Genomic DNA, 12,070 nt, shown 5'->3' on the forward strand with positions numbered 1-12,070 from the left:
GAATAGCAAGGTATAATTATTCTAAAGAATTTGAGCAACACTAAGTAAATTTTGACATGTTTGAGGCATTAGGAACACATTTTGAACATACCCAATCTTCCTTCACAAGCTCACTTTTAGAGTTATTCAATTTATTTTTAATGAGTTCTTCCAACCCAAATAGTAATTTCTCAGTGATGGAAGTATGGGGTTTGTTTTCTAAGAATTGCATTGAGTTGGGGACCTATAAGTTTATTTTATAAGCAGAATCCCTCTTATCAAGGAGATACTACTATCTCAAACTTAGGTAATTCAAAAGATAATTGGTAATTATCATAATTCTATTTAAATAATGAATAGTTATTACAATCTCATTAAAACTATATCACTTATCATCAAACTAAAAGTTAAAATCATTAAAAATAATGGGATTTTTAATTTTAAAATTAAAAATTCTAACAGACCATCGCTACGATAATATCTAGTGCCATCGTAGCTTTCTCAAAGAGGTTATTGCTGTCTTCCCAGCTTTTCCAAGTTGCCTTTTATAGAGCCAGCAGCGTCAAATTTTTTTTGCCCTTTTTCTAATGCCTACTTGCCTGTAATATAAGCCCAAAATTTAGACACCCTTTAAATTTGTCTTCTATCTAACTGTCGGCTCAACCTTATTCTCGTCTGAATTGCATTGTGTCAACCCTTAAATTATTAGTCTGAATTGCACGTGACAGAAACATACATAGATTTGTTATTCATATCCATGCCATGCCATGTCGTTTTCTACGTGGGTATGGAAACACTATACCATTTCTTTTACTTTAATTTAACATACCATTTATAAGCAGTCAAACAATGCAAAATGTGACTAAATTAAAATATTTAAAGATGTCAAGCAATTCCGATGTTAAGATTTTACCAAATGGATTTGCAAATCTGATTTTGCTTCAAAGATTTGAAATCTCTGACTGTTAACTCAATTGGCATCCCTCCTACAAGCAATAGTTGCTCTCCCAAAGCATTACAGTACCTGGAATTTTCGGGCTGTCCACTGTTATTGGAGATATGCCAAAACAAAACAAGTAAAACTGATCAATGATCCCCGAGATTTACCTTGATGGAAAAAAAAGAAAAGTTAATCCTCTGTTTTCATTTATAGGTATGGCGCGTGTAAAGGGTCCTTTGATGTGCGGTAAGGTAGTAGTGTGGCAGAGGGATGAAATAGGAATAAGTCTAGACTTTTTATTAATATTTATTGATAGTAGATCCTTTGATGTTAATTTGAAAATTTCAAATAATGTAAAGAGAAGGAATTTGGATAATTAGTTTTTTTTCATATATATATATATATATATCCATACATTTTTAGATAATTAAATCGTATATTTTTATTTAATTTTTGATACATATGAATTAGTTATCCATCAATCATAAGTCTCTGCACACATCACAGGTTCACACGACCACATAACAAATCTCGTCATAGGCGACCCTCATAAAAGTCTGGAGAGATAATACGAAATTGTGGATGACAAGGACGACTACGTGAACTGACTTTCCCTAGAGTCGCAAAGATAAATCGGAAAAGTCTGCTGTAATCAACAATGACTATACCGCGGCTGACGCCGTCGTCGATCTTCTGCTCAAGATGTTGCTGACAAAAATCATAATATTCTCAGATGCAGTACATACAGGAACGGCTCAAATTATCTGCAATCGAACAAAGTTAAGTTGGGTCGTCGCCCCCCGCCCACAAACATGTTTTTCCCTGTACGTTGGGGTAATAGACCAAAACAAATTTTAATGGTGTGCCAGCTTTGTTCCTTTGCGGCGCCGCTGAATAGTAGCGCGGAAAAATGTCAGAGCCTTTGGTATGTTATCTAGCTAGCTAGCTAGCTAGAGTCTTGGACACGCTATCGCACATTCCCTCGTACCAAACTGAACTTAGAATACGCCAAAATCAGAAAACGTTTTGACTGTGTTATCTGCATGCAAAGGCCGAGGAATGGAGACTGCTCTCTTGCCTTGCTGATCACAAGGCTATCACCGGCGTTGCCTTACTCGTTCCTTCACCAATTAATCACATTCCCCTGGAATTTGGTACTGTGGATTTATTTCTTTCTCAACCAAAAGGAATTTATTAATAGATCAGTAACTAGACAGAAGGCCACAAAGTTTAAAATTAGAGCAGATTGCGAAGTTTCCTTTGTTTGATAATATATAAATAACTTGATTGAGAGGGCTCACCTTAGAGATTATGTGTGGTATTTGTTTGATATTATATGTGTCTGAATGGTCATTAAACAAATCATGATCTTTATGGAAAGCCTCTCAACTGAATTATTTGCTTTTTTTTTTAACCAAAAAGAAAAATATTTTGTTTGACATTATATAGCACGAATGATCATTACGTCTTTAAAAAAGATATTACTAATTTTAACTATTGAAATTCGAGATTAATTTAACTTGAAAGCCGCAAACCTCTTATTATGTAATCGAAGATCACCATGTACAAAATTAAAAGATTATTAAGTTTTGCTTTGTCGACTAGATGAGTTAGGAACATTGGAGAACAAAGCTATATATACCTGCTTTTGTGGTTATTATATTACTTCTATGTTTGGGAATATGAAAGAAATATCTTGTTATATATCTCAAATAACGCCTATATTATGGCCACTCATTATCAAACAAAAAACAGGATTGCACCATATACGCATTGGATAATTATTGTATAAAACAATGGAATAAATGATCGATTTCAATTGCATAATCAATAAATATTTTATCTTGTATCAAAATATTTGGATCAATAATTGGTGCATATTTTCCGTACTCAAAGAATTGATTTCGAATCCCTTCATCTTCATTGCATATAAAAAATATTCCTTTTATTTATCAAAATAGATCATTTTAAATACTATTCTCAAAATAAAATCAATTTAAATGTTGTTTGATACAAATGTTATTCTCAATATAGCATTTTTATGAGATAGAATAATATTATTCATAAGACATCTATCAATTTTATTCATATATTGATCAGTTACAAGTAAATGAAAGACACACTCAATCCTTTGATTCGGTAATAAGTGTGTATGGCCTTATTCAAAAGCTGGATTTAAGTCTTGCTTCTTCAAATACAAAAAAAAAAAAAGGGATAAATTCATCGAAATATCAAACACATCTTTTCTTTATTCTAACCTTCAAACCATTTTCAACGTGAAGCCCGATAGAGTGGCTGCTTGGGCAGCCAGTTTGGCCCTCCACCACTTCAACTTGATAATTCCAAAGTACGTTAATTGCCACTGTCTTCATATGTTTGAAACTCAGGTCTTTCCCTAAACAAACTCTTGGTCCTGCACTAAATGGTATGAATTTGTAAGATGGTACGTGTACCAGGTCTCCATGCTCCGAAATCCACCTTTCTGGTTTGAATTCTAAACAATCTTTACCCCATATTTCTTCCATCCTTCCCATTGAATAGACAGAAATAAAGATCCTTGCTCCCTCATCAACATCATCTCCGCTTGGAAGAACATCTGATTTGATTACAGTTTTACTGTTGACGGGTGTGGGTGGGTATAGTCTTAATGTCTCACACAAGGTTGCATGTAGGTACACGAATTTGTTCAGCTCTTCCCCACTGAAAGACATCAACTTACTATCTTTGCTTGCTGGGGAATGCACCTTGATCTCTTCTAAAATTTTGCTTTCTACGTATGGATGTGTTGAAATAAGCCAGAAAAACCAACAGAGGCCGGTACTGATAGCGTCCTTTCCTGCTGTTATGAAGCTGTAGGCAGTGTCCCTTAAAAACTTATCAGATTTCCCTAAAGCACTCATTTCTCCTTCTTCTTCGACTATAAAGGCTGTCAACAAGTCGAATTCATCGTCTTCCACTCTTGTTTTGGTGCTTAGTTTTTCTCGTTTCGATGAAATGCAATTGTATACGAAATCATCCACGATTTTCAGACCTTTACTCAACTTCTTCTCCTCCCCAATCTGAAGCCATCTTTGCAACTTCCAAACGCCTACAGGCAGTATATTCCTGTACAGCAAGGCCTCCTCTACTTCATCAAATGCCACTTTGCTAGGAACTTTTGAAAATTCCGCTGATAGAGTTTTGGGGTCGAGGCCCAATGCTAATAAGCATATGTGGTCATAGTCGAACCGTTGAAGTATATCTTCGAGGTCCACTTCAGTTTTCAAATTCACGACATGCTCGAGGACCGGCATTAGACATGTCTCCAGCTTTTGCCAGAAAATTTTGTCTAAGTAGCGCGCGTACTTTTTGTTATTCTTAGTCAATGAATGCAAAACCTTCCTTTGGCTTCTCCATCTATGTGAATCAGAAGTGACAATTCCTTCTCCGAAGGGTTCAAAAATTTCTCTGAACTCCGAACCCTTCTCATAGTTGTCGAAGTTTCTGCACAAAATGTGGTAGACATTCATGGGATCGCTAGTGAGAACGAAGTCCAAGCTAGGAAACCAAGGTCCCTTAAACTTGAAAGTTCCCCCATAGAAGTTAACAAGATCAGTGAAGAACTCGAAAACTCGCCCTGAGTTGCAAAGAAGCGCTGGCATCATTCCAACAATGGGCCAATTTGTAACGAGGGAGTTTCTGTTTCTATACCAATGGCCAAGAAAGAGAAAAAGGGGAATGAGGAGAATCGCTATACTAATCTCTAGTGACATTGTCGCTAGCTTTTCTCAGAGAGGTTTTTGTTGTCTTCCAAGCTTTTCCAAGCTGCCTTTTATAGAGCCAGCGAGCGGGAAAAACTTTTTCTTTTCCTAATGACTACTTCCCTGAACGCGTAAGCACTACTTTTCGACGCTGTAAATATCTTTCTTCGGTCTACAACCGTCGCCCAAACCTTGTTCTCATCTTTTTGTTAATTCTGAAATTATTATTCAGATTTCAATGAAACAGTACAATATTTCAGTAACATTAGTTAATGAAAAGAAATTTTCAAATGATTGATTATTTACAAAAAATAAATATTCATTTATATATATATGTCGTTTGTAAATAATTAAACTGTATGATTTTATGAACAAAATAATATTACTTTTAATTAGAATGTTTTTAGTTTGACGTTTCAAATTCATTTGTTTTGAAAAGTTTATGTTAATATTGACTTTTTTAAAAAAAAAAAATTCACATGTTAAAGGTCAAATTCTGTATTCAATTTCTATACTCAATCAGATATTTGATTTAATCTACTATAATTCGTGTAAATTGAATCTCTATATATTTAAAATTTGCTAATATTAATCAAATCCTTATAAAATATTTGACCTGTGGTATTTCTTATTGACCACTTCAAACTCCACGATCCCTTCAATCTTCAAGTTATCGGTTGATGTTAGGACATTGTCGCATTGTATATAATCTTCATTCAACCTTTTATCGCCCACTGCATCGAAATTGCCTCAGCATGCAGCTATGTTATAGGCGAACGTGTAATATGATCCTGCATGAACCGTCACACCATGGACAACCACCCATTTTCTCGTAAGCTTGGTGTTGAAATTTGTACTCCACTGATCAATCGAGGAAAACCAGCTTGTTACCCATCCCCACTTCCTCTCCTCCATGTCTTTAAACTCTACCGGGTCGAAAAAAGTGCTTAGGTGATGGACTTTTCACCGTTAAGCCAATATAACCTGCCATCCTAAGGCTGATTAATTCCACTATAGTGTCCTCCTCTGTTGTCACGACAGCACTACGTGCCAAGCGATGGAGACTTTCATCGTTAAGGACCCCATTACATGTCCTTACTCTTCCACCATTCAACCCAGCTGTGTTTGAAACCGCACTTATTTCTTCTAGTCCCTTAACCACCTATGCATATGATCTTTTCCAATTACTTGGCCGTTCATTCACCTCTACTTCACTGGTTTTTTCCTTTCTCAACGGTGCTGATTGTTTTTTTTTTTTTCTAAGTTGGTGTTTTATTGAATTTGAAGCTAGAATGCCATGGAGAGTCTTCTACTAAAATGGTAAAAGACTCCTTTTGGTATAGAAGCTAGCTTAAAAAGTCAGCACGATACAATTACAAAATTGCCAAACTGCACAACAAGAGATTGGCAGCATACAGCAGGAACAGCCCTTGGGCACAAAGTTGTGATTGTCTTACACCGATATTATCTCTGCACCTCCTCCACTAGGTGTTCCTCCCCAAACCTTGCCAAATTCACATTTATTCTCTGGTTCAGCCACCATGAGCCATTCCATCCTCTCACAGGCAACTCTCCCCTCTAACAAGTTCTCAAAACTCAAAAAATGGCACCTCTTTCCCGCCTTACTTCTTTCCCTAGAAATGAACACATTAACAACCTTTTCCCATTATCGGAATGTTTCCTTCAACCATCGCCAATATACCATTTCGGGTATGTTGTTGACAAACACCTAGAATAACCGTCGATCATATTAGAAGTTTTTCACCATTTCACCTGAAAGTGTTCATCGCCCATGAGGGAGATATCTTACATGTCTTTGCCTCTGATTAAACCTTTCTTGCGTCTTGATGACATGGATCATTTTTGGAACTACTTATTTTAAATAGTCAAGATAACTATATATTGAATAATCATTATAAAAGGGCATCATTTTAAAATCATTTTCCTTTTTTTTTTGAAAAAAGGTCCATTTTATTAACACAAAATCATTGAAACTGTTGAAATAGGACTTGCATTGAAAACTACATCAGCTCATACTATTAACCAAAGGATTATGTGTGTTTATTTTGTGTTAGAATAGCTAGCTCATTGTCAAAGTATGATAGCTATGCACTCACTGAATGACTTATGTGATAATTAGCATATAAACTTGTGTCTTGCTTCTGTTCAAAGCTTGTTTGTTAAGTCTTTGTTGTATATTTTTGCTAAGTCTATGTATATCAGAACATGATTACGATGGGGAACTAAATCATTCATATAAGATTATGATTGAACTCAATACGTTGTCTGATTTATTTATCTCTTTTTTATTTATATTTGATGAATTTAAGTTATTTATTTAATTCTGTTCTTAATGCTTTTAATTGCCTGATCACTAATTTTATTGAATTGAAAACTTAGGTTAAACTTTGACGAAAGAAATTTAGGTAGATCTTGAATAGAATAGCGTATGATCAAATACATTTAGTTAATTAAGTGGTTTGATTTGCAAATAACGTAGATATATACCTATAAGCCATACATAACTAAGATTAGAGTACGAACTTAATGAATTTTTTTAATTTAATTTGTATAGACATATAGTAAATTAATTTATAGAGATATTTTTATGAGAAACTCGACAAAAATTTGTATATAATTTAAGACTCTAGGTTAGCAACTTAATCTATTACATTAAGTTAAGAGAGAAAGATAATAATTAGATGAAGTATTGAGGGATATCATAATCTTAGGTCTAAAAGTCAATCAAATTTTAAAAAATAATTTTGCTAAGTAAATTTAGATTAGTTTCAGTTTTTAAGTTTGATTTTATTTTGTTTTTTAATTTTAGTGTTTGGATAAAATTAGCATGTATAGTTTTAGTAATTAATAGTAAGAATTAGTTCAATTTCCTGTCAGATCAACATTCTACTCATCATTATATTATCTTTAAATACGTATACTTACGTGGGTAGAAAATTAAACAACATGAAACATCTAAAAATATTTGGTAGCATTTGCTACATTCATGTGACTGATGCAAAAAAATCTAAGCTGGAACCAATGGCTGAGGTAGGAGTGTTCTTGAGATACAATTTAAGTGCAAAAAGATACACACTTTTTAATTTGAAGATCAAGAAAGTTCAAGTGGCCAAGGACATAAAGTTTGATGAAAATGCAAGGTGGAATTGGGTGTCTAACCTGGTTGAGACATCAAATGAGGTTACTATTAAAAGTTATTCATGAACTTGATTATGATCTTAATGACACTAAATTTGCTGTCAGAGGAACCAGGACATTGAAAAGCATCTATAATAGATGCAATATGGCCATTATTGATCCTACAAGCTATTTTGATGTTAAGGACTCAATTCACTAGCAAATTACAATGTAGGAGGAGTTGAATGTAATTCATAAGAACAAGACCTGGTCATTGGTGGACAGGACAGACACTATGAATGTACTTAGTGTTAAATGGATCTTTAGGACTAAATACAATGTTGATGGGTTAATCAACAAACACAAAGCAAGACTTGTGGTCAAAGGATATGGTCAACTCTTAGGAATTGATTTTACTGATACATTTGCACTAGTGGCTAGATTTGAAACGATTAGATTTTTACTTGCTATAGCTGGTGGTCTTGGTTGGGAGGTTCATCATCTTGATATCAAGTCACCACTCTTGAATGGAGTTCTACAAGAAGATATTTATGTTGAAATACCTGAAGGGTTGAAAGTTAATGATAGGGTCAACAAGGCCTACAAGTTGCATAAAGCCTTATATGGTCTTAAACGAGCCCCTAGGGCCTAGTATAGCAAGATTGACAACTATCTGGAGCTAATAGGTTTCTGTAGAAGTGTCAATGAACCCTTACTTTATGTCCTAAAGATCCATGATCAAGTAAAATTGATAATCTCCTTATATGTAGATGACCTGTTTGTTACAGGTCTTGAAAGAAGGTTTATAACTCAGTTTAAGGCTACCGTGAAAACTGAGTTTGAGATGACTGATTTGGAAAGTGAAGTACTACTTGGGATTTCAAATTGATCATTTTGACTGAGGAATTTTCATCAATTAGAGAAATTATATTTTAGAAGTTTTGAAGAGATTCAATATGGAGAAAAGCAAGCTTGTTGCTACTCCTATGGCTATAAATGAACAGTATAATGCATCAGATTCACATGAACTTGCTGATCCTTCAAGTTATAGAAGTTTGATTGGTAGCCTACCCTATATATGTGGTTCAAGGCCATATATTATGTATTCAGTTAGTTTTTTGTCCAAATTTATGCAAAAGCTGACAACTTTGCTTCTACCGGCAACTAAGAGAGTTCTAAGGTACTTGCATGGTACATTAGATTTTGGCTTATATTTCAAGCAACTAAATGAAGTCAAATATATTGAATACAATGATAATGATTTTGTTGGAGATCCAACAGATTTCCAAAGCTCATCAGGATATGTGTTTTATTTGGAAGGAGTTGCCTTTAGCTGGAACTCAAAAAAACAAGAAGTAGTGGCTCAGTCAAAAGTTGAAGCAGAATATATTGCTGCTATGAACAAAGTTGTGTGGCTCATAAAGTTGTATTTGGATTTGAAGTTTGAACAAAAGGAAGCTACTGAACTATTCTTGGATAGCAAATAAGCAATTGCCATTGCCAAGAACCTTGTAATCCATGGCAGAACCAAGCACATCAATACTTAGTTTCATGGCGTCCGAGAGGTAGAAAAATTAAATGAAGTCATGTTTAGCTACTGCAATTCAGATAAGCAAGTAGCAGATATTTTCACCAAGGCACTACCAAAGGAGAGGTTTGAAGACCTCGGATCGATGCTAGGGGTTTGCCAAGCAAGTTCTAAGGAGGAGTGTTGAAATAGGACTTGCATTGAAAATCACATCAGCTCATACTATTAAGCAGAAGATTATAGGTGTTTATTTTGTATTAGGACAGCTAGCTCACTGTCAAAGTATGATAGCTATGCATTCAGTGAATGACTTATGTGATGATTAGCATGTAAACTTGTGCCTTGCTTCTATTCAAAGCTTGTTTGTTAAGTCTTTGTTGTATATATTTGCTAAGTCTAAGTATATCAGAACATGAGCCTACCGTTTTGAAAAATCACCTTCACTTTGCTCTGTTTTATACTTGTTCGATTCTACCATTACCAAAACACAACAGAACAATACATCTAATCCACATATAATATTTCTAGGCACACTAATACATAACTAACTCATTACTCTTGCATATTAAGAGAGCCTCATTAAAAACCTTCTCATGATAAACCAATAGGACGAATCTAGGATGGGGGCAATTGCCTCACAGAGATCTTAATGTCCTTTAATTATATTATAAAATTTTTAATGAGTGGATGCCCTTTGCATGACCATAAACAATATTATGTTTGTTCATACTTTCAGGGAGGCTAACACCATGGCGGCTTCTTTGACAGAATTTGGCGCAAATAGGAGCGAAATGTTCTATGCATGATAGTGGTGCCCTGTTTGTGTGATGGTGCTGTCTATCCTGAATTTTGTGCGTGACTGCAGCTGCCTCTAATTTGTTGCGTTGGTGGTGCAATTGATGTGATAATAGGATTGCCTCTGGTTCATACTTTCTGTGTGAGGACTTGGTGCTATCTGGTGGATTGTTGTTTTTACATGCTGTGCTGTGGATGGTTGGTATTTTAATGGCAGCATGTTAAGGCTACGAGCGAATAATTGAAACCTGACGTATGATATGTTTTAGTGTTTTATTGGCTATAATGTAACTGTCCTGGTGGTGATGTCTATGTGTCTCTGGTGCTATGTAACGCAGGCTATGGTGTCTCATGTGTTTGTTTATGGTGCTGCGTCAGGTCTTTTATTGTCGGTTGTATGTGTCTCTACGTGGTGATCTGCTCTTTCAGGCGTGTGTTTGTATCTGTTCTATGAGGTGGTCATTTTATTTGGACAGTTTATGTCTCACTGTCTGCTCACCCCTTCTTTCAAGGGTATTGTATCTTCATCTCATCTACAAAATAACAAAACAATGAAAGATATTTTTAAACCAAAATGTTATCTTCTATCTCATTCGTTACCCTTTTTTTCCATCGAAGAAAAGTTATTAAATATATCAGAAGTAATGTCAGAAGCAGTGGATTGAAAAGAATAACATGTAATTTTATGAAAATAAATAAATAAATACAAAGGGGTGAGATCACTTTCTCCTTTCAACACTCAAAATTATTCAAGTCATAAGTAATTACTTTCTTTGCATTTTGATAATTTTAATTATGATAAAGTATTTATTTACTATTTGAAATTTTTTATATTGGTAAAATAAATTTGGTGTATGTAGAGAATTAATCAAAAACTATTTTAGAAAAACAAATTATCAAATTTGAAAGGAGATTCTTGAATTAACTATTGCTTTGTTACATATATATATATATATATATATATATATATATATATATGAAAAAACTATATTTTATATTGTTGCACTTCCAAATTATACATATATGTGTATATATATATATATATATAAAACCCATTAAGAGCATTTGTTATTATTACATAGAAACAAAGCGATTTTCTTCACTTGCGTTAATTTGTATTTATACCTTTGTCATACTAATTAAATGGAACATATACTAATTTGTCCTCGTCGGTAAACATAAATCATGAATCCGTCCTTGAATATACATATATAACACCACCCATTCCTACCTTGGTAGAGTGTTTTGTATACCAACAACCATGAAAATTGAGCATTTAATCCACTTTTAGAAGGGTTTAAGCTCAATCTAGAAACACGCTTAGTTCTAATTATCTTCTTTCAAGCCCTTCATGACTTAATTGCAATGTACAATAGCTGTAAGCACACCACACGAAAGACAAGTATTGGGTGGTCGCTCTAAAATTGGTATGGCATCTACCGAGATTTATATGCTGGATGCCTGGTTAAATATATTTATTTTTATGCCATGCATGTTTTTTGAGTTATCTAGTAAATACTTTCATTAGTGGTAAATATCCATCTTAACTAAGTTTTGTTTCATAGTAGATTCTTCCAATTAAACAAGAGCTTGTTTTAAAAGATTTCATACTTCTATTATTCTTGTTCTAATGTGTTAAGAATATGATTCGGATATAAATCGAAAGCAGTTTGAGTTTGTTTTTTTAATTTTTTTTTGCTGATAATAATTATGCTTAATGGATTAGCTTGCTTATGTTTATAGAGTTCTATTACTTCTTGATCAGTGAGAATTTTAATGAATTTTACTTATTAAGAAATGTTCAAGAGATTAGATTTTAAAAGTTATCAAATATCTGTGAGATTATAATTAAAGAAAGAAAGAGATTATTAATTATATAATTATTAAATATACTACCAGCCTTTAGTTCTCTTCCATATATGGCATTCTTTCTTTTTTAATTAATTAATT

The 12,070-nt window shown here is 33.9% G+C and overlaps 1 protein-coding gene and 1 pseudogene across 1 annotated transcript; one reads left to right on the forward strand and one right to left on the reverse strand.

Annotated features, from left to right (window-relative positions):
• Positions 1–3,079: 3,079 nt before the first annotated feature.
• Positions 3,080–4,681, reverse strand: LOC110423418 (alkane hydroxylase MAH1 pseudogene; annotated as a pseudogene).
• Positions 4,682–8,753: 4,072 nt separating this feature from the next.
• On the forward strand, positions 8,754–9,284 carry LOC149526740 (secreted RxLR effector protein 161-like). The gene has a single exon (XM_089784724.1). The coding sequence runs from the start codon at positions 8,754–8,756 to the stop codon at positions 9,282–9,284; it is 531 nt and encodes a 176-aa protein (XP_089640850.1).
• The last annotated feature ends 2,786 nt before the right edge of the window (positions 9,285–12,070 follow it).

The sequence above is a fragment of the Theobroma umbraticum genome, unplaced genomic scaffold (genome assembly GCF_002168275.2).
Source record: "Theobroma umbraticum cultivar Fairchild unplaced genomic scaffold, ASM216827v3 scaffold_20.0, whole genome shotgun sequence".
NCBI classification, from domain to species: domain Eukaryota; kingdom Viridiplantae; phylum Streptophyta; class Magnoliopsida; order Malvales; family Malvaceae; genus Theobroma; species Theobroma umbraticum.

Coding starts and splice junctions, on each gene's coding strand:
- LOC149526740 (XM_089784724.1), top strand. CDS start 8,754: ATGGAGAAAAGCAAGCTTGTTGCTACTCCTATGGCTATAAATGAACAG.